The following is a 23,955-nucleotide window of genomic DNA, read 5'->3' on the forward strand; positions in this document are numbered from 1 at the left end:
GGCCATAATTACAACTGAGACATAACTTTTTCTTTCTTCTCCTTAAATAACCACAGGGGTGTTAGCACCATTTCTGATTGGCTCAGTCTTGGCCAGCAGCACGTCTGTCTTGGAGCCACCTGGGATTGGCTCTGCCAGACACTGAGGAAGCTTCTGGCAGCTTCTCACAGAAGCCAGCACTGTATCCCCCACGGCTGCCAAAATCTGGCCTTGCATCAAAGAACTCAGGGTACTGCAACTCGCATCAGTGTTGTCCTCTCCATGCTGAAGCCATTAACCTTAGGATCCCCAGGGCAGTGGTAGGGTGAGCCTAAAACCAGGGAAAGAGTCTGCCACTCGAAAGTTAGTTTATGTGTCATTTTTGCCTGCGTGGAATTTGAACTGCAATCGTTAGTATGGAACTAAACTTCGAATAAATCTTGGATTAGAAGGAAAAAAAAAAAAAAAAAAAAGACTTCTTTAAGACTTCTTTTAATGTTTTTGCCCATAGTCAAAGTGTAACATCTTGTTTGGAGTTCAAGCAAACTACATTGTAACTTGGTTGCAACAAATTGCTAATTAGCCTCTCATAAATAAAAGCATGACATTTTCTACTCTCATTAATTAAGGCAAAGTCTTCTTCCTGAACCTGAAGGCGTCTGGATTGCAGTGATCTCTAGTTGTGATCATAAGTTTTAAGATTAACATAATCCTATGAAATATCTTTTGGTATGGTAATTGTGAATTTCTTGAAGGTCTTTGATTTCCTACATAAGCTTTGCAAACTTGCAATTCATTGATTGTATTCAATGAACATCTTTGGCTTGGTTAATTCAAGGAGCAATTGTCTAACGCCCAGGTGGTTCTTATTTATGCTGTTTTAGCTTCTGCTTAGATTTGTACAAATGTAGAAACTTTTACAGGTCTGTGAACTCCATTGCTGCTCTTAGTTTTCTGGCAGGGAATTTTAGCATAGATCACTAGTTGTTGGCTACAGTGGTCACCATCTATTGCCTCAGTTTTGGCACATACCACTTTAGTGTGCTAATCTTTTTCCTAAACTTTTTTGTTTTCCTCCGAAGAATTTCTGTTTTTTCTTCGTTTAGCTTTCATGTCAAGTTTACGGTTCTTTCAATAGTGGTTGTCTTATCATCACATTCTTCTGCTGCTTAGTCTTTTTTTTCCTTTTCACCTCTAAACAGAAAGATGATCTAGGTATGTGTTGGGGGGTAGAATTTTTCCCTTTTCTTTCTGTGGAATTTTTCCCATTGTTATGCTAAGTATTTTGGGCTACACCCAAGCTCAGATAGCTAGTAAGTTTCTCTGGCAGGAGGTGGGGAGAGGGGGAACATCGGAAAAGGAGAGGTGGGGTAGGGGTTTGCTCTCGGGCTCTGTCTCTCTCGCTGCTCTGGCTCGGAGAAGGATGGTCGCTACAAACTCCGCTCTGCCATCCCGACACAGGGAGCTGCCTCCCTTGGCTCTGGGATCCCGCAGCCTCCCTGCTCGGACACTCTCTCCTGCATCTCCTGCCAACCTCAGACATCCTTTTGGAGCATCGGGATCCTTGAGCAGCGTCTCCCCTCCTCTCTTCCCATCTGGGACACAGACGCCATTCACCGCAGGGCCCTCCAGCCCCGCGGGATCGCCGCGTCTCCTCCCTGCTCAGCGGGGCTGGCAGCGCCGGAGCGGAGACCGCACCGCAGGGAAAAGTGTCCAGAGCCAGAGAACTGCTCACCGGGCTGCCTGCTCTGCTGCTGTTCATCTCCCAGTTACTGTTGTTGTGTTTTGTTTCCCTTGTTACATATATATATATCAGTAAAGAACTGTTATTCCTACCCCCATATCTTTGCCTGAGAGCCCTTTAATTTCAAAATCATAGTAAAGGAGGAAGGGAGGGGGGTTTATACTCTCCTTTAAAAAAAAAAAAAATAGGCCCCTTTCTCTTTTAGCAAATACGTGTTTTTCAAACCAAGACAGTATGGTTTAGTACCTCCTAGCCATTAAGATTTTGTTGCATTTTATTATGAAAAGCATCAGGAAGTAAAGCAGTGAAGGACCTGTTTGCCCAAGACAGTACTGAATGTACACAATTCTCTACTCCATTTCACCAAAGTAACAATGAAAATTTTAATGATGAATCAAGTGTAGAAAAATAATACTTGTCACCTGTATCTCCAGTAATTTCCTCTGTTGCAGGCAATGTTCTTTCTAATGCCTGCATTTCATAATGGGTCTCTGTGGCTGACTTCAGGTGTTGTACACCCACTCTCTTTGCACTACTATGTGAGCTCTCTTCATGTACTCACCACCTCCATCTTCTTTATTCTTCTTCCTGGAGTGAGAATAACTGGTTTAAAAATAAGAGTCAAGGAACAGCTAAGGTCTTTTAGCTTCATTCTGTACTCTGCTGAATCTCTTTCCAATGCCTCATACATTATCAAATTGTTTCTCTTTTCACTTTTTTTGTTCTTTGTTTCTCCACTCATGGTACCTTGGACATGAAAGTTTTTCAAATCCAAATCCAGTACCCCCAAGAAATTAGTTCACTGTAACTTTTACTACATTCAGTGTGGCAGACAACATTTTGATTTTTTTTATTTATGTCCAGATTAAAAATGAATAGGTTTGCATTTCTCAAACTGCATACTCATTAATTTTCTTCTGTAGCATTGCCCATTGATCCTCTGAATAATGCCCGTGTAGCAGCAGCCCTGTGATTATCATCTTTGTCTGGTCTCTGCACGATGCTTTTCTTTGTAAATTCTTGCAAAATATTAAATCCATTGCAATTCTCATATTGTTCCTCAAGCACCCATTGTTTCTTTTCTCGTATTTGTTTAATTATAGGAAGTTCTTTGTATTGTATTGATGAAATTTATCTCTGAGATCTACACAATTCCTACTTCAAGTTTCATTTCTATTATTCTTTGATATCCTGTTATTTCAGTGTTACAAGGACACTTTTGATTCACCAATCTGGACTGTGTAACTTTGTTTTCTGCAAACTCCCTTTATTTCAACTTTATTTCAGTATTTTTATTCAAGCATTTTGGCCAGGCTTCCAGACAGAAAGCAGTTTTCTGTCAACACACATCCTTTTAAAATGTTAAAACTCCTTTTACATCCAGAGATAATTCATCATTCTTCTTGGCCTTTATGTTCCTATCACTCCCATTCTTCACTTTTGCAGAGGTTGGTACTCCTAATATTTCTGCTGTAGAGTTTCATAAGTAATTTTCCCTGCTTTAGTCAACTGGAAATTACAAAATACAGCAAATGTTTCAAAATACCTGTTATCCTTATGAGGGAGTGGGCTATAGAGCCATGCATGTTGAGGGTGGATGGACTTCAGCACTGCGTGACAGACACTCTAAGAGTGAGAGGAAAAGAGAATGAAGGGAATGAAGGAAGCCTGAAACACACTGTATGAGGGGACCTGGCTTCTGTCACTCTTGAGGAATGAAGGGAATTGACATGCAGAATAGAGTAGAAGAGGATCAGGATGAGGGGCAGTTGTCTCTAGAGGATGATACATGTTTTCTCTGCTATGCTCAACCCACACTGAAGTAAAACACTGTCACCATGAACTAAGTAAGAATCTGAGAGTCAGTACTAAGAGTAGTTGCCATCACTAATCCAGAAGCCCAAGGAATCTATTCCTTTCCTTTTCACAATCACTAAAGCAGAACTGATCAGAACTGATCAACTGATTTGTTGTTTTCTATCCTAAGATCCAGTGCCTGAGACTTAACTGCATTTTGATTCAGTGGATCCATCAGGCTTTCAATGTGCATCACCTTCTACTGGGATTCATTTCATGTCTACATGAGTAAGCTTAAGCAGCTACCATTTTTGTGCTTGGGCTGTGAGGGAACAACCTGGCTGCTGGGTGGACACTGGCCAAAGTTGTGCAAGCTGAACAGGGTCTACAAAACTGCTGGCCATGATGTAGAATGTAAAAAGCTATGAGAATCTGCCAAGTTACTGGCTGCACCATGGGGAATACCTGAACCTCAGAGGTGATTAAGGCAGAGTTATATGAGAAACAGCCGAAGTCCACAAGTAATTGCACTGGTGCATTACAGGCCACTAGGGCCTTGCAAGGCCATTAGCACCCAGATAGCCTTGTAAAGAACACCATAAAAAATAGATTTATGATGATCTCACTTATTCTGCCTTAATGTACCAGGTGCTGGAAAGTCTCATAATCTATTTCAGTCCTTACCAGTCCTACATGGGTTATTATTCATTAGTGTTTTCATTTGACTCAGAAGCACAGTTTAGAGGAGAGCCTCCTGATCATTCCCAATTCCCATTATTTAAAGTGAGCAGAGCTCACAGGGTTTTAACTGAACTCCTCTCCTATGAAACTAAATCAAGGTTGGGCTCCAGAAAAGCTCTCTGGCTTCTAATGGCAACTCAGTTACTGCAACCAGAGTACAACCAGCAGGAGAAAAAACCCACTGTTGTGCTACACAAGAGGCAGTAGTGCCATCCTAAATAGAAGCAGTGTGGATATTGGGTCCACGACAATGACTGTTGTGCTGTGCAGTTGGGATGTGCTGCTTCCTGAAGAAGATTTGCAAAGGTGTTGTCCATCCATCTCCATGTGCTCCTGGGAGGGCCTGTTCATCTGTGCTGCATTTGGAAAGCTGTATTAGCTGCCAGTAGGTATCACCTGCCATACCAACGAGTGTCTGCCCAGAAACGTGAGTCATGTCTGTTGTTTGCTTGTTAGATGCCTGATATCTGGCACATGATTAAATGTAAGGCTACATTCAGTCCCCAGATACTCAGTCATATCCACTGGCTTTGGAAAGGAGAGTTTGGTACAGGTCTCTGAGTTCTTACTCCTCAATAGTTTTCCTTAATTAAGTTTCTTTGTACATACACTTGCAATAAAAGAAGCATTATTGTGACATTTTACCCTATGATGGGAAGAGATACTGTGTGAGAATTCAGTCTTTAACCCCATGTGTTCCACAAGAAGAAACTTCATTAGGTATCCTCACAAAGAAATGTGGCTTCCAGCAGCTGTAGAAATGAGCACCAAGTAGTGACAGAAAGAATATGATGAACCAAAGAGGCAGGTTATAAAATGATGTGTTGTAAGAAATCCGGAGTTTGTTCAGGAACTAAAAGAGAACATAATTACCATTGTTGCCACCAAAGTAGTATATTCCAGGTGTGTGTTATAAATTCATGTTGCTGATGTCTTAGCTGTACAAAATCCTCATCAAAATAATGACTCAAACATTATTCTTTTGCTTTCTAAATTCTAAGTTTAGTAGTAGTCTTTTCCTGAAAGATAACTTTTGGGGCTTTCTGACATTTGTAGTTTTTTTGTTGTTTTGTTTTTTTTTTCTCAGAATCTTCAAAAAGCAACAGGAAAGAAACTTCCACCAACCACTAATATGTGTCTTTATAAGTGTTAAAATTTAATTCTATTGAAATTTCCATACCAATTTTTTTCCAGAAGTAATAATCAAATGTGTGGGGTTTTTTCCAAAAAATTGGAAGGTTCTGTAACATCTCATGATGGACTTTTATATTATGCTATGTTTCTTATGGATATTTCAATGAGATTTCAGTGATAAACGCCAAAGATAATTTAACTGTAAAAATAAAAATACTGAGACAATTATGTCTTAATTTCTTGGTTTCAGTTACAAACAAATATGTCAATTTTCAAATTTTAAAATAAAATAATAGTTCACATCTATTGGGTTATGATTTTATCATAATCTGCAAAATGTGTACTTAGCACGGAGCCAGATCTTGGGCTCTGGAGCTACAGGATGTAGCCTTTATGTATTCTCTGGAAAATCAAAAAGTCTTTGAGGCTGGATCTTCTAACATAGATAAAAAGAACTGAATACTTACTGTTAGGAGCGTGGCATCTTGCCAATGTTTTTAGTAGCAAGCAGGGGTATAAATTAGTCAAGGCTAGAATAAGAGAAGCTAATGTAGAATTAAATAAACTAAATCAGGAAGAATTGTAATCTGTTGTTACGGTTTTTATATCTTAGCAAAATGTTCATAAACTATTATTTTAGTATATACTAAAAAGCTGTAACCTCTTCACCATTTTCAAGCAAATTAGTTTACTTCTATTTCTATGATAATGTTTTCTATATATACATATTTTCTTCTAAATTACATTTCTCAAAGTATTTTTGAAGACTGAGAGTTGAGCTCATCATTTCTTTAGCATTACTTATGACTATCTTGTGTAGTAATGGCATAGATTTTTCATTATGTTGTCATAACCAGTGCCATTAACATGATCATGATCACTATTCTATGTCTTTGATTTTTATGGAGCATGTATGAATATACAAATGTATTTTGCAATTTACATTTGCTATCTCAGAGCTTTATGTAAGAAAGTGGATTGACATTTCAGAACATTACTCTAACATGAAGTAGGATTATTAGGCTTATTTTATAGCTAGAAAAGTGGGACCCAAAAGTGGTTGAGTTATATCTTGGTGAGGTGATTCACCATCTGAGCTGGTGTGTGCTGCATTGCATATGTACCCTGAATTTGGGCTGGGGCTGAAACTCAGACATCACTGAGTACTGAGAGCAGCTCAGGAGCCCTCAACAGAAGAAGCACATGGATCTGTTGGAGCAAGTCCAGAGAAGGGCTCTGAAGATGATCAGTGCTGGAGCCCTTCTGCTATGAAGAGCCTGGAAAAGAGAAGGCTCAGGGTAAATTTATGGCACCTTTCAACTACAGAAAGAGGGCAAAAAAGCCTGAGAGGGACTTTGTAAAAAGGCACATAGTGAGGGTACAAGGGGTAGTGGCTTTAAACTAAATTAGAGTAGGTTAAACATTAGGAAAAGGTTCTTCACTGTGAGTGTGGTGAGACACTGGAGCAGTTTGACCCGAGAGGTTGTGGATGCCGCATCCCCAGGAGTGTTTAAAGCCAGGTTGGATGGAGCCCTGAGCAAACTGATTTAGTGGAAGATATCTCTTTCATGGCCGGGGCACTGGAACTACATATGTAGTCTTTGGTTTCCTTTACACCCAAACTATCCTGTGATTCTGTGTCTCAAATAAAATTCTTAGGACATATTTTTCTTTGGTGATACTAAAATGTACAGGCTGCAGATATTTGTTAAAGAACCTAAAGCTTTTACTGAACAATAGTGTTCTGAAATGGTTAAATGTATCTTTATTTTATGGGGTTTTTTGGTGGTGTTAAGAGCCAAGATTCAGACATATGAATGCAGCTTTTCCATTATGGATTTATGTCAGTACTTCTTTCTGGAGTTTTTAGCATTTTTTCACTGTGTGATTAAAATCTGGTTGAGATGATAATTATGCTGGTTTTATCATTCAAACACTCAAAATTGATTTTTGAATCTTTAAGTGGTTTGAACCAGATTTTTATTTCTCAGAGGATTTAAAAGTCTGTTTATAATATGTTCTTCTGTCATGTTGTCCGTGAATGATAAATCACTGCAAAATTAGTAGATTTCCAGTTCTAAAAACCAAATCCACCCTTTCTTTGTAGGAGGAAGAACTAAGGAAAAGTGGAGAGGCCAAATACGCGCACTTGAGTGATGAGCTCCACGTATTAATTGAAGTGTTTGCTCCGCCTGGGGAGGCGTATTCTCGTATGAGTCATGCCTTGGAAGAAATAAAAAAATTCCTGGTTCCTGTAAGTCACTTGTAACATTCTTCTGTGACATGTTATGGTTTTGTTGCATTGAGTTTGTTCCTTCTTTAGACTAAGGAAAAAAAAACCCTTCACCCTGTTCTGTTGAACTTTCATCTTTCATTCTTTTGTCCCAGGGAGGAGATGCCAAACAGGCCATTAAGTGTCACAGATGATGCCCTGATACATTTTCTACGTATTTTATTGTTTCCATTTGCCACTTTTTTTTGCTTTCCTTTCTTCTTTTCTGGAGAACCTGGTAGATTATTTTTGTTTTCTGATTGCAGATATTAGTCATTTGTATAAGAGTACGGTTTCAAGATTTTTGAATATTTAAGTCTGTAAAAATATTTTAATACATGTAGCAATTTACCTAAATATCTTGCTAATGAAGTGAATGAATTTCTTGTGGAGCAAACAGCATGAGCAAAACATTCCTAAGTAATTTCTATTCACCTTATGACTCAGACCATAGTTTACAATCTTCCATCAGCTAGGAGAGTGCAGAAATGTACTCTAAAGCTGTGAACTTTTTCAATTTGATTTATACTAAATATATCACTTTCTGAAATATTTACTTTCATGTCTATTGATTTTCCTCAAATTCTCTGAAAATTATTTTTTCCACATTTATAAATTCATTCCATGCTATTTTCATACTTAAATTTGTCTTAGAATTGAAGCATATGCATACTAAATATTAAGTGAAGTAGTACTAGAATTACATGAGTTGTTTTCTGAGGTCCTGAGAGTTCTTAGTGCTCTAAAAAATGTTCAGAAGTTACATCCCTTAAAAAGAATATGATGAGAGTCTGTTTCAATTTTTGATTGAAAAAATGAAGTGTCTGTTCAGGTCTCTTGATAATAATGGAAGGATTCAAAGAATGCCTTTTTTTATGAGTAACAGGAAGCCAAGATAAAAGATGTTCAGGTGAGGCATACAAATACTTGCATGGCAGAATTTCAACTCCTTTTTTGGTGTGGGCTTCTTGATGTGGGAAAAGGGGAATACGTTACAAGTAAAATATTGAAGTAGACTATTTGAATGCTAAATTTATAAGAGCAAACAAATACTTTTTTTTTAATAACACAAACTAAGTAACTGAAGATTGTTAAAAATAAACATCTGGAAATTTCTTTCAAATAAAAAAAGTTTTTTGGCATTGAGTGCCCAGAAATGAGCTGCATTTTAAACAAGTTAAATCTGTCTTTCTGATTCTTTCTTCTGATCTCCTTATGCTTCCAGTTTGGGAACACTGTTAATAAAATACCATTTAAAATTCTTTGAAATAACTGTGAGACAAGAAAGCATTTTCTTTTTCATGATTTCTGTCTTTATGTTGAACATAAAATACAAGGGACAAACTAGGTCAAAATTGTAATGCTGGAAGCATGTCGTGGAATGACATTTTGGCTGCAAACTAATGGTGAAGATCTGCCAAGCCACTACACTGGAAGAAAATTTATCTTTAAGTAATATGTTCCTGAAAAGTCTGGCGTGTTATAGCTTAAAATGATAACAGGCCCAATTACAAATTTGCCAGTCTTTGTCATTTGGATAATCCTATTTCCAGTTGTTCATGACTTTCCAAAACTTCAGTTTGTTTCTATAAGAGGTTCTTGTTTTAAAGTTACCTTCTTATGTCCTTTTCATTCTTAAAGAGAGCTCCTCCATTCTAGCATGGTGCAATGATGATGGCACCTGGATTTTTAACATCTATCATGTGTTATGTTCTGTTCAACCTGAGTGAATAAGGGAGAGAGACTGGGTGTGGTTTGGGAGTAGTATTAAACTTCGTTGTAATACTCAGCATCCGTGCAAGCATATATTTTGGGTGACACATTATTTACTTGTAAGAAGTATATGTATCTTCCAGCACAAGTATAATAGCTGCACTGGAGGAAATATAAAAACAGATTCTTTGTTATGACATTTTGAACATGGTTGACAGTGGCAGCAATAGACCCTGTCATAGAAGGCCACCAAATTTATCAGTCATGATTTGCCCTTAGTGAAGCCAGATTAGCTGTCACCATTCACCTCTTCATTTTACACGTGTCTTTGCAAAGCTTCCAGAAGGATTTGTTTCCATGATCCTTCTGACCTGAGGTGAGGCTGAAAGAGCTGTAGTTTCCTGTGTCTTCCTTATTTCTCTTTCTGAAAGTGGGCGTTACTTCTCCCCTTTTCCAGTCAGTGGGAGCTTCAGTGGACTGACATGACTTCTCAAATACAATGGGTAGTGGCTGAGCCACTTCCTCAGCCAGCTCTCTCAGAACGAGCAGATGCATTTCTTCGGGTCCCATGGTCTTGTGCACCTTCATGTTCCTTAGATGTTCTCAAGTCTGATCCTCTCCTATAGTGGACAATTCTTCATTCCCCCAGTCCCCACTTTCACCTTCTGTGACATGGGCAGTCATCCTGGAGCACTCAGATGTGAAGACCAAGGCAAAGAAGTCATTGATTACCTCAGCATTCTCCCTGTCCTGGGTAGCCAGGTCTCCCATTTTGTTCCAGACAGGGCCCACATTTTCCCTAATCTTCTCTTTATCACTGATGTACTTCTCCTATTGCCCTGGACAATTTTAATTCTACCAAGACTTTTGCTTTCCTAAAATGAGCCCTGGCTGCTTGGACAATTCCTATATTCCTCCCAGGCTACCTGTTCTTGTGTCCACCTGCTGTTGGCTTCCTTTTTGAGTTTGTCCAGGAGCTCCTTGTTCATCCATATAAGGCTCCTGTCATTTTTGCCTGCCTTCCTCCTCATTGTGATACTCTTAAGCTTTGCAGAGGTGATCCTTGAACATTAACCAGCCTTTTTGTGCCCCTCCTCACTCCAAGGAATCATAATCACTCCAAATAAGTAACAATTGTACTTTATCACTTGTTTGTTAGTTTTATCCCCTCTGCTTCATTTCACATTTACAAAGCAATTATTTACTGATTGGTTGCTGCATGTTTCAGGGGTTTTGCACTCAGAAATATTGCACTAGATAATTTCCTTTTTGTTCCCTATTTGTGACATCTCTTAAATGTGTTTTATGATCTTTTGTTGTTTGTAAGACAATTTATTGCAGCAGTGAATATTGGGATTGCATGACAAGGATAAAACAGTAGAATGTAACAGTTTTATTTATACCAAATCAAGGATGTAATAAACTATTCAAATGAGTTTTCATATTGCTTATGAATTTTGTGAAGATTACATGAAATATTGCCCTCAGAAATTACACTGATCATTGTCAGTGAAATGGAATAATGTTTTTATACCTTATTCACAACTTTTAAGGAGACTTGAATTTTAAGATAAATGCCCAGAAAACATAATAAGAAAAAAGTCAATAAATGTAGAACAGGACTGAGAAACTGAGAAAAAAAAAAGAACATTTATTAACTGAAGCAAAATTTTAATGAACAACTCCTTTTGATTTAAATGTGATTACTGCATTTTCATCTTCAACCTTACTCAGTAATACGTATCCATATTTTTACTAGTGAAGATTTTACCTTCAGGCCAGAGTTAGAAACCACTGCCTGTCCCACAGGTTAATACATTTCAAAGCTGCAGCTCAGTCTCAGGTTGGTATGTCGGGCTCCTTCCATCGGGCATTTTGGTGCATGACTGAATCCCAGTGTCTGCAGCCCTTGGCAGCTGACACAATTCCAAGGCCAAGCTGCTTCCTTTGCTGTCTGCAGCTTCCATTTTGCAAATGGCTTGAGGTCTGTGTGGGTGCTTGCAGCAGGACATTGTTAACTGGTTGGTAAGATTTATTCTGTAACTGACTTTGCTACTTCTTTTGTGGGCTTTATGCAAAATTAAGGCTTTTTGGGGTGTCATATCCAATTACTAGCCAGATACTGTGCTCCATTTTGGGTTAATGTTTACTTAATGTGAAAATTTGCTTATAATTGAAATATGACAGATCAAAAGACCCATGATTAAGTAGATAGGATTAATCTGAGAGTCTTGAAACGCAACTGCCTGCTCCATTATTTTTCTGTCAGCCTAGTAAAAATGAAAACCAGAATGTCAAGGTTTTACATTAGCAATCACATTTGGAACTTAGGTTAACATATTGGAAATTATCCAGTATTAGCTATGTGGAAAATACAAACAATAGAGATGCCTAGGAGGAGGAGGTGTTTTGCAGATTCACCTTGTGGCCAACACAGATTTGATAAAATCCATAAATATCTGACAGCCAAGTACTTCTGACTCTAAACTGCCAGGACCTAAGGCTGATGTTAAGACCTCAGTGCCTCAGAATGGGATGTGGGCTCATCAAACTGGAAGGGGAGACTGGGGAACAGGGGAAGGGGAGAAGAGCCTAGAAGATTTTCAAGCTTTAAAATCTGCCGATTTTTAAAGGTTCATAGCTATTAAATGCAGTCAAATTTTTTCACTATTAATGACCAATTGAATTCTACATCACTTTTGTTAAACAGGATTATATAATTTTGATTTATATCCAAACATACAAATATATTTTCTGAACAACCTCTTAATTTCCATGTAGTAAGGAGCTATACTGTCCTTAGGAGTTCTGTGCTTTCTAACACATGCAAAATCTTTTTCTACTTCACATTTTTATCCCTTTAAGCAAAGCATTTTTATTTGACATGGTTAGCATCCCTTGGGAGAAGGAGAGAAGCAGATACTGATCATTCATTTTACGTATGAGTGCTCTGTAATAGGGAGCTATTACGTAGAGGGCAGATTGCAGCTGCGGTGACATGACCACTTTAAAAAGATTGTTTACAACTGTGCGGTCAGATGATCAGAAATTGAAACAATTACCACTTTAAAAACTGCTATTCAATATATTTGCATACATTATCCTAGCCACTTGTAGCTGCTTTAAATTGAAGCATATTGGCACCACTCAAGGGCTGGGAATAAACAACGTGGTCATGTAATGCAGTCCAGTTGATGGGCAATGACTGGTGATCATCTGCCTGTACAGTTTTCTGAGGGTGTTTATCAGATTCTGTTATTAGAAATCACTGTGATAAGGCAACAGGTGAATGTAGAGTTTTATGTTGTTTCTAATTCAGGCTGCAACGTCTTCCAGACTTCCTTGTAAGTGCCTAATTATCTTACTGACTGTTTAACTTCAATCCTTTTATCTCATCTTGCTCTATACCATTGATTAAAAGAATTTTCTTACCAATGGTGTAAGAATATTACCTGTTCTCACTGATATAGCTAATTAAAGATGAAAAATCACTAAGGAAGAAGAGCCTTTCAGTGAAATCAAAATTTACTAATTTCACACTGGAATTTATTTATACCAGAACTATATATGAAAAAATTGGGATCTGTGGGAAATTGAAAACAAACTTTCAGGCCAGTTTGTTTCAGTGGAAACAATTAAAATGTCTTAAAGTAGGGTTTCGTTTCTTGAAAGTGTCTCTCTGTCTAATATTGCAAGAGGAATTATTTTACCTCAAACATACACTTACACTATATGTAGGAACTCATATATATATATATATGGACCAAAGTTACAGATAATCTGTGTTCATACAGCACACAGTAATAATTCTGTCAGTTTTAGGTATATGACGTTTTACACAATTTTTATTAGCCATCTGAATTTCTTCTGTGCTACAGTATAATATGAAGTCTCTATTTACATACCATTTCATACTCCATGGTTTTGTAATCTTATGTTTGTTTCTAAATAAACTATAGTGTGGGTGGGGGATGCCAGTCTTTTTTTCCTCTTTCAAAGAACCTCAACAGGCAAAATATTTCCCTAAATATGAAACCGAGCAGCAGCACAGCTGCATCACTAAAATTCGTCTTTTATGCCTGTCAAAGTAAATAATTTACACTTGCACATTCTGCAAAAATACTTGCAGTAATAAATAATTAGTACAGTGATTATTTTAAAACTGTGCTAAGGAAAAATTTTAGCAGCTGTTTTCACTGTGCTGCGTTCTATTTTTCCCAGTGTGCAACATCTCTGGCAATTTCACACACAAGTTTTGATAACCAAGGAAATAAAATTCAGGAATTCTGTCAAGGCCTAAAATGTCATCTCACCTTAGCTCTTCACTGCTTTTATCCTAAACATTGCTTAACAAATCAAATTATTATGAATACATTCAAACATCAGTATACTCAAGAGAGTAATCACAATTTGTAGACTGTGGTTCTTGATTTATCCTAGACGCTTAAGTTTTTCCTAAGAACAAATACGGGCTGATTGAGCAGCTCTTATGTTGTTTAAACAACTTATTTTAAACTTGATGAAAATAATCCTAAATCTTCCCCTCAAAGTGAACATTTAGGAGTGGAGATGTACACTAAAAATGTTTCAATTTTTCAATTGAAAATTAAACTCCATTATTTTTCAACTGACTGCATTTTGTTTATTTAGTTATTGATATAGACTACTAGTTCTTTCTGCTGTAAAGCTATAAAATGGATAGCAATACAAAGAGCACATAGTTCCTCAAATGCCTTCACATCTCTGTCATGAAGAGTGGGGTCATGTGTTGAAATGCCAGACTAACAATATCTTTTTCCTAGGCTTAGCACCCAGCTGCTTCAAGGCAATATAAATACTTTGCCACATCTTGTGTGGTTTAAGGGCTGATACTCCCACTACAAGTGGATTAAGACCTCTTTAGATATTCCAAGACTTATTCAGGCTGTGAAAAGAATTCCTTGGTGATCTCTTTCTGACACACTAAGGAATCAATATAATAGGCACAGCCTTCGTGTTAGAGCCAGCCCTTTCAGATCAATCAGAGACATGAACCTGAGCAGGGATTTCACACTGACCATTAAACTGAGCGTGCTATTGAGAATGTGGCTGTAGTTTAAAAAAAAATCTACAGCTTGCTTAGTGAGTCTATATTCATCAGCAGTTTTAGGCTCTTGCTGCTGCTTTTTCCTAGGGCAGGTTTTTCACCATTGGCAGATCAGAAGAAATTATTTTGGCGCAGGTGATAAAATTAATGCAGAAATATTTGAATCCCACAGTATTGCTTCTGGTTTCACTACTTGCTGGTCTGTAATATGTAGCATGAAGTTTGCTGTGCTTTTGCACATTAGACTGTTCCCCTTAGCAAGACTACCAGACCCTCCTGCACACGTGGCGTTTCATTTAAAGCTCTGTGTGTGAGTACAAATTTGGTCAATCAACTCAACAATAAAACTTGTTTGTTTGACCAAGTGAAGAGTCTGCAGCTTTATGGTTTGAAAATAAAATTCCTTGTGGTTCTTGTATAAAAGTCAGCATGAAAATTGTATTTAAAATAATTGGTTTGCATGCAAGGAATTACTTTGTAATCACAATGAAAAAAATGTACAAAATGTTAAGTGATCTTATAACATTATATTAGTATCTTTCTTTTCCCCCCAGACACCATATGAGGAAAGAAAAGGACAATATCTGATTGAAAGAATAAGACTGAAAGCAAGGAGATAAGAGTTATTTATTTTGGCTCTTTCAAGGAATTGGTTATTGGCTTAACCAGGTTATTTTAACTTTCAGGTAACTTATTTCTATGTTTCAGGTATAACAGCAAAGTGACAATGGAATTTTTAAGGTTTAATTCATTTGTGAAAATACACTTAAATAAATAAAACAATTTTGCTGTAATTTACATTGAAAACCATACTACAGATCCTACAGTGTGTTGGGGGTTGTTTTGATTTTCTTTATTTATTTTTAAAATGAAGAAAAAAGATCCTGGTGGTATTAGTAAGCGTTACTTTTTTTTTAATATAGCAAAAGTCAGTGTAATCAATTCTGAGGATACTGTGTTACAATCACTTAGGAAACCATGAAAGAAAAAGCAGAAATGCAGAGTAATTTCAACTCAGTTGTGTTCTTTCAGCTTCCAGCAGTCAAAAATTCAATCTCTTCAAGGCTGCATCCGAGACCATCTTGCCTTATACCCTGTAGTAGCTTTTACTTCTCTGCGTTCATCAAAGGCTTTTTATTGAATCTTAGTTAAGCTTTTGGCCTCAGAAAAACTTAAGATTGCAATGAGTTTTACAGTTCAGTAATGCACTGAGTGTAAAAACAAAAGTAAAACCCTAAATTCCACTTCCTCTTGTTTATTTTAGAGCAGTTTCTTAAGAGTTAGTAAGTGCCCTCATCTTCATGCACTGTTAAAAGCAGAGGATAATTTCACACTCGTCCTTACTCTTACGTAAGAGTAAGGATTTGTTTCTTTTCTAGCCCCCAACTTTTACAGCACAGAAGCAGAGGAAGCTCTGGTTTTCCATGACATACCTCTGACTATCTTTCTCTCTGCTCCTTAGCTTACCTCTTTCATTTTTCTTGTGAGGTGGGATGGCCAGGATGACACAGGGTAGCTCATCTTGGTAGTCAAGAAGAAGTCCAGTAATGGAATGGCTCTTCTGTTGTTTTGTGGCTGAATGTCAGGGCTTTTTCTAGTGCTATTTACCATTCGTCCTACTTGCACTGATTTGGTGTTTTTTTAATGGTATTTGTAAAATTCCAGGGCATCTTTCTTGAATGATAGTAACTAATTAAGAGCTATTTACTTTCAGTATTTTCATGCTTATCAATACTTCAGTTTAATTATTTTCATAGCATTACTTTGCATTTATCATCACTCAATTTTTTTTCTGCTGTTTTTTTTGCTAGTAGTAGAGTACTATGAGTCATTTCAGCAATTCTCCACAGTAACCTTTAGATTTTATTGCTTTGAATCTTTTAATTGAAATACTATCACTTCACTATTCAAAATTTTTAATAACATTTATAAATATGATGAGTAGACTAGATTTTTTAATCACTCAGTAAATTCTCCTGCTCAGAAAACAGAAAATTATAATAACAGTCCAACTATTTTTAATATTATTTCTCCTGTAACCAAGAGAGAATTACTAAGCAACAAGGTGCTCTGTTTTAGCATTTGACAACTTTTGGTCTGGCTGATGAAGATTTTGATCTCCATGGATGGAGATGTTTGTAAACAGATGTCTCATCTGCTGTGTTCCAAGCCATATGACATAGACTTATTTAGAAATAATCTGCATGACAGATAAAAATGCATTCATCTGTAGAATGTACTTCTCCAAGACAGTAAGAGTTGCCTGTATACATTCAGCATGTGCCATCATGAGGGTCTAGTAAAGAAAGGATATATATTTGTATACATTCCTGATGTTTTAAAAGGTTTATGTCTCCTAATAGCAAGGAATAAAATGACAAAACTTCGTTGAGATATTTGAAAGAAACAATGAATTTAACTATCAAGTTGAGAAGGAAAGATTGGTGGTTGACTATGAAAACAGCTTTTGGCATTAAAAAAACCCCAACTTTAGTTTAATTTGGTTTTAGTTCAACCTGAGCAATGAAGAGATGGCAAAAGCTTAGGAGCAATGACTGTGTAAAAATCAGGAAAGATGCAAAATACAGATTAATGACAATCAAGTTTATAAAATACAAATTCCATATTTAAATGAATAGTTGGAAATACTTGGCAGCAGTGCAGTGATAATGCAAATGAGTTCAAGGAACACAGTAGAAATAAAAGGAATCCTAAAAATATACAGACTTTAGTCCCTGGAAATGGTATCATTATCAGTCATTAATGATGCAGAATGTTTAGCCAGGATATTTCCATAAATATTGGTTGTATAGCTGGAAAAATTAAGTGTAGTATGCTTGTATTTTACCAAAATGATGTAATACTTTGCAGTTGCTAGTATAGTAGTGTTAATTTTAGGAGAAAAATCAGGAATGTAGAGAAGAGTCATAGTGCACTGGTCTACGAACAGCAGAGCTGCTTTCTAATGGCTGATTTCTCACGCTTTGTGTTCCATGTTTGGATTTTAGTTGTTCAGGTAGGGGGAGCGTTCTCAGTCTGAAGCTTTTATGTGTACCAGACAGTCACCACTTGATTCTTTGGTGGCACTTTTTTGGCTCACCTTATGTGGGCATTTGCTCTTTGATAAGGGCATGTACAATATCTTCCCCACAGTGTGGATGAGCACTTCCACGAAATTGGGAAGGATTGATTGTTTTAGGACAGGACATCTTATTTACAGGACATCTGTCAGATACAGCTGGAGTGGACCAGTGAGTCAAAAGTTGTGTTGGAATGACAAGCAGTAGAATAAAAGTGTGGCCAGTGAAAGAAAAACTTGCAGTAGCAGCATGACTGTGTGGTGATGATGCCATGACCAGCCTTGCAGGAGTCCTTCACTGAATTGCTGCGAAATTTTGCAGCCTATTTAAAAAATAGAGAAAAAGAATCTACCCAATACCTTGGTATTCTTATGTCATTATGAAAAATGAGTCAACAAATCCAGTTCCTGATGTTTTTTGACAAGATTGCATCAGTAACATTAAATTTCATTAAACATCTATCCATATGTATGATGTGTCAGGGCCCAAACCTTCTTAGTAACAACATTTCTCTAAGTATAAATGTCTGTAGCAGTTTACTTAGGGAGTTGATGTGTGAAATATCTTTGTCTGTCAAACCTGCTTTGTGTATGAAATTTTGAAGATGGAGATTTGCATCTTGATAGTAGATTATTTCCTTACAACACAGCAGGTTCTTCTGGGTGAGACTTACACAGGTGGTGTGATAGTTAGACCCTGTAGCAAAATCTGTAACCATTTAACAGAGAAAGAGACTTCTGTGTGAGAATGGTGTCTCAAAGTACCACAAAAAGTACCAAAGTTCCCAGCCATCAGCCCCTTTACACTAGCATACAAAAAATGCTGATAATTTGGAGGCATTTTATAACCTGCCTGCCTTCTAAGTTTACATGCTTCACTTTGGAAACATCAAGGTGAGAGACAAAATCTTCAGATAAACTGTGTGAAAGAAAAAGGCTTTTAATAGGAGAGGAGGCATTCCAGAGCTGCCCTTATGTCATTGACTGTAAAGGAAACTGTTTGTAACTTGGATTAAAACAGAAGGGAATTCTCATAGGCACATGAATCTTTTTTAGAAAGAAAGTCTGTACAAAGCTTTATTTTCCTGAAGAGTCATATGATTACTCTAGAGATTAGTGATCAAGTTTGTTCGGAGCTGACTGAAGGTTATGCAGAAAGAGGAGTGAGACAGTCCCAAGGCTGTAAATGGGATACAGTTGGGAATGATGGCACAGAATATCACTAGCTAAGAGACAGGAGCTCATTCAAAGGGGAGGGCTGAGGATAGATGCAGAAGTCCACAAAAGCATGCTTAAGAAGAAATAGCTCATGTTGCATATTTAAATTACTTGAGTAAATTACTACCTACCTCCTTGTTTGCATTTTCTCTCAGCTGCTTGAAAATTCTTTGATGCATGCAGTTTCTTTTTTCACGTCTTACTTACCAAACACAGAAAGACATTTGAGCTCTCTCCTTTTGTCATGCTAGAACAAGGTTTGTGTCTGTTGGATACCAGCTGAACTGCTGTGTTGTTTCCATGTTGGCGTAACTTGTGAATGACCCAGTGAGTAACAACTCAGTTAGAGCTCTGTTGAAAAATCAGAGGTTTTAGAGCCAGATTGGAGGAAGTGAGAAACTCTCAAACGCAGACAAACTCAGCAGGATCTGAGGCTATTTCTGATTGAGGTACATACTCAACATTTCTGTTTATAATGAATACATACCATGGAGTTAAGCCTGAGGAGATCAGTACAAGAAGGAACTGAAAACAATGGAAAAGTCTTTGTTTTTCAGAATTTTTCTTTGATTGTTGATTTACTTCTATAAACTCTGTTAAAAAGCAGAAATAAGACACTAAACAATAGTTTAACCTGGGCTCTAAGATTCTGATTAGACATGATAAAAGACATCTACTGTCCAAGAGCTGTCAGTGGAACAACTGTCAGAAAAACACAGGCAAAACCTGATGTCTTTTCCAACCAATATAGGCTTCAAAAGATCAGGGAGAGCTTTGCAGAGGAAAAAAAAGTCACCTTTAGAGTAAGATTTGATAGTGTTTGTTGTTTTCATTATTTGCTTTACATGGTCTTTACTTTTGAGGAAGTGAAAAAATAGCATCTTGTTCTAAGGACATATTCCTGAGTTGTTTTAATCTAGTCATGAGTCCCTAGCCTGCCAGATTTCCTTAGGTGCCAAACACATGGGCCACTGAGTTAAAACAGACAGAGAAAAGCAACCAAGAGCTGTAAAATAACTGTAGTTACAATGGGTTTGGGAAACCAGAGCTATTATCTCAGTAAGGCTAAGAAAATTGCCTCAATGCCAAAAAAGGGATTTGCATGTGTAACATCATGGTAAATTACAGGATGAACAACTGTTATCTCTTCCCAGTCATTACCCTTAAACAGATCAGTTAAAAATCAGTGAAAGAAGCCAATGCTAAATTAAACAAAGATTTTTCTCTGATTTGGATTGAGATTTCTTTTCTGTCTATAAACACATCCGAAAAATAGATTATGCCTTTGTTATTGGCTGGTCTATACTTGTATTTTGCCTTGAAAAGCGCTTAATAGATTTATGTGCATCTGTAAAATGAGCTTCATCCAGAGTAGGAGTTTGTATACCAGACTGAAGGCAGGTACAGTTAAACACAGAGGTGATACAAAGCTCTGATAAAAGATATTTGTGCTGGGAATGGGAATCCTGACTGTCTGCTTGGCTATCACATATTGTGTGGTACAGTGGGTGATGCATGTTGTACAACTGCATGAGTCCCTGATATGGTGTTGCATATCTGCACAAGAATGTGGTTTTTCCATCTCCATCTGTCTCCCAAGCAGTGTGAATATGTTTTCATATAAAGAGATCTTTAATTTGGTTAACCAATCTTCACTCAAGCTCAACTTTTTTACATGGTCAGAAATAATACTTTCTGTTGGATTGCAAAAGCCTGTTTTGTTTTGCACTGCAATCATGTATTGCAATATCACTTAAAAATTATTTCTTTTGTGTCACATTTCAGACTAACAGCTGAGTCATATCCTTAGTATTAAAATTGGAAACGCACAAAATCTGAATGTATCTCATTTTCTGCCAAACCCTAGTCTGTTTTTATTTTAATTACTGTATCCAACCATAATTGAAAGCTGTTTATATGGTATATCAATTAAATCTCAACTTGTACTTCAGCTTTTTAATCAGTTCTGAGCTACAAGTGATTTTATGTAGTTTAAGGCCAGTGGGAACAGAGAATCTATGTTGATTTTGTGTATATTATGATATATTATTATAATGTATGTGTTGACTTCCATATAATGATACATATCTCTGTACTTATTAGGAAGCATATTGCTATAATACAGTGTGGTCTATTATTCTATAATGTTGATATGTTAGATTTCTTCCAGTTACCTTTGCATCAAGACCACCAGTTAAAGTTGTGCATCCTGCTCTTAGCTTATCCAGCTGCTCTGCACAATTGCTCTGATACTTCCTGGCCCTCACAGCAGGTGAGGAAAACTACCTGAATGAGCAGCTGAGAACTTTCATGTATTCAAAAAATCAATATTTCCAACCAGTCTGATTAGAGACTGAGAATCAGGAAGGGAAGAAAATCCCATTTTGTTACTAAACCTGGCAGTTTTCATGCTGTGTACAGGGATAAAGCATTATGTAATGCACCTGAAAGGTTTTTCTCTACTAGCATAAACTGACTGGTGTACTATCTCTAAGGATAGCAGGTTTCTTGTGGCTCACAAGTACTTCTAGCAAAGTAGTTACGAAGATAGGAAAGAATGCATCTACCCAGTATTGTACTAGGGTCAGAAAAGCTTCTTGACCCTTCTAAGCCACATACACGCATCTTTACGTATGCATGGAACATGGTGGAATAATCTAGGCAGTTCTGTATCCACAGGACTTGCAAAGAGAAAATCAAGAGAGAACTTGTTAATTCACAAGATTCTGAAACTAGAAGTTTGACTATTTTGTTTGAATCACAGCCCACACAGGCAGTAGTATTGTTCCTATAAACTGTACTAAATATATGTTTCAGAAGGATATCAAATCTCACTTCAAGAGCTTCAGATATCTGAAGTTCATCATCTGCCTTCTTAACTTTAATTATCCTCACTGGTAGGAAACTGTCTGTTTTCCAAGCTGGTGTTTTTTGCTCCTATATTCAGGATTTAGTCAGTAGTTCTGTGTCTTTCCCACATTAAAAATACCTCTTCTTCTTTCCAGCTAGTGATTCTCCCTTTGGGGAGTCTCCAGAGAGAGAATCAAAGAAATCAGATGTTGCCTCAAACATGTTCTTTGGTAAATAGAATATTGTTATTAAGCCTCATTTCACAAGACCTTTTTTTTCTTTTCCCATTTGACTGCCCTGTCAGCTCTTGAATCCTGACCCTGTTGTCAGAAGGGCGACATAGATTTGTGACAGTAATCTAGCCCTCACATTTTTTCCACCCACTGGTTTAAAAAGCAGTACAAGAAAGAAGGATTTTATGTAATTGTCCACATAGTAAGAATATTTAATATTGTTGAGCCAGAAAGCGATTTCTGAGGTCATTGCTCTTCAATTTTATATCCCTACAAAAAACCCCAACAAACAAACAAACAACAACAACAAAAAAACTATACCACAATACCAGTTTGCAAATCATTCAGTATAATCTCTGGTGATTTATTATAGGGTTTAAATCTAGCCATTAACTGACAAATTAATGTTCAGGTGAGGTCCTGATCTGGAAATGGTAACATACTGTGGAAATTGTTTCATGTCCTGTTCTATTAGAGAGGTAAATCTTCCTATATACAAAAACTTCCATTTTCAGTGCAAATACAGAACAAGAACATGAGTTAAATGTCTGTGTCATTGTTTCCTGTAACAATCTTTACAATTTCATCTATAAACATACTCCTAAACATATTTTTTTGGAATGGGATAGAGGAGAATTGAAGGAAGTAATCATGCTGTATTACCAAGTTGCCCTTTATTGTACTGATCACTCTCATTTCACTGTTGTGTTTTGTTTTCATAATCAGTCACCCACATTAAGGGAAAATACTTGTACATCCTTCTTACTATCATTTTTACATTGTTTTTGTTCTGAAACAGGCAATTAACCTAAATATCCTATTGTGCAGTGCCACTTTATTAATGTCTTTGGCGTTTTGGTTGTGAGGGTAGCCTGTAGGATGCTCTTCAGCAGCAATTACAATCTGGCCTCTTTTAGCAACAGTGTAGTTTTTTTGCAGTTACATGTTACAATAGCTAACATATATCCCAAGAGAAAATCAGTCCCATTATACATATTTTTCTTCCTATGCAGTGTGTGGGAAGTAAATTAAACTGGAGAAGCAGGCAAATAACTAAATGACATTTTTACCTAGGATCATACCAAAATTTTTGTTACAGTTGGTTAAGTGTGGAGTTCCACTGGGTACAAATACCTCCAGTTGCAGTGTTAACGTACTGAGACCGTGGGATCATGTTGCAGGGAAATACAAGACTTGCTTTCATTTGTGTTGGATCTTTGCCATGAGCTGTGTATAGCAGGAAAGGGTTTTATGTCTATGAATAAGAAATAAAGGTGTGTGTCCATGGGCAAATGTCATAGCACTCATAAACAGCCCAGAAGTGAAGGCTCTTTTACAATAATTTCATCATGCTTTGAAGAGCTCTAACCATGCTCAGAGGAGCAGTCAACATTATAAAAGAATAGATCTGCAGATGGAGACAAGATCCCCTGCCAGGCTTTAGATATCTTAGGGCTGAGATATTTTAGTGGAGTTGAATATTTTAGTTACTCCTTGAATTAAAATCAGACAAGTAATTTATTTTCTTCAAGGTTAAGTTAGAAAAGATGGAACTTGATATTGGAGCTGCTGGGTTAACAGTTGGACTCAATGATCTTAGAGGTCTTTTCCTACCTAAATGATTCATTGTCTCAATATTGCCATGAAGCGTGTATTCTAATAAAAAGCTCTCATTTTTCTTGTTACTTTAATAGGGTTTTCTTAGGTATATTCTCCTTTTGTAAAATTGCTAGTTGAATTTAAATATTGTAAGGCCATAAATATAAATTACTGAGCAACTGAACAGTCTCTTTTCCAGTTAGAAAGCTTGATTTGGAGATTGTATCCTCAGGAAATATCTGAGAGTGCTGCTAATGACGTTCCATTTTCATGAAGTTTATGTCCCTGAGGTTAAGAGAAGATTCCTATTTCCTCCCTCCCTGCAAAGAAATCAGGTACTTTATAGGAAAGCAAATGTAAATCTGTCCCCACATACTTGTCCCCCCAAACTTTATCACAGTCTATATGGAATTCTTTTTAAAACTACTTAGATCTTGAACTGGCAGAGCCAGACAGTGGCATACTAATACACTGACTCAAATTGTAGGACTGCACTTAGCAAAGAGATGT

At 37.0% G+C, this 23,955-nt stretch overlaps 1 protein-coding gene across 4 annotated transcripts in view; it reads left to right on the forward strand.

The window, feature by feature from the left end:
* Positions 1 to 23,955, forward strand: part of KHDRBS2 (KH RNA binding domain containing, signal transduction associated 2) — a 349,112-nt gene that overhangs the window by 154,742 nt on the left and 170,415 nt on the right. For all 4 annotated transcript variants that reach the window (XR_015802677.1, XR_015802678.1, XR_015802679.1 and 1 more), the window contains exon 4: positions 7,503 to 7,649. Coding sequence is in view for 1 of the 4 variants with exons in the window: in XM_088162239.1 (XP_088018365.1) it covers positions 7,503 to 7,649 (147 nt within the window). In the remaining 3 variants the exon portion in view is untranslated. The remainder of the gene's footprint in view (positions 1 to 7,502; positions 7,650 to 23,955) is intronic.

The sequence above is a fragment of the Sturnus vulgaris genome, chromosome 3 (genome assembly GCF_052056855.1).
Source record: "Sturnus vulgaris isolate bStuVul1 chromosome 3, bStuVul1.hap1, whole genome shotgun sequence".
NCBI classification, from domain to species: domain Eukaryota; kingdom Metazoa; phylum Chordata; class Aves; order Passeriformes; family Sturnidae; genus Sturnus; species Sturnus vulgaris.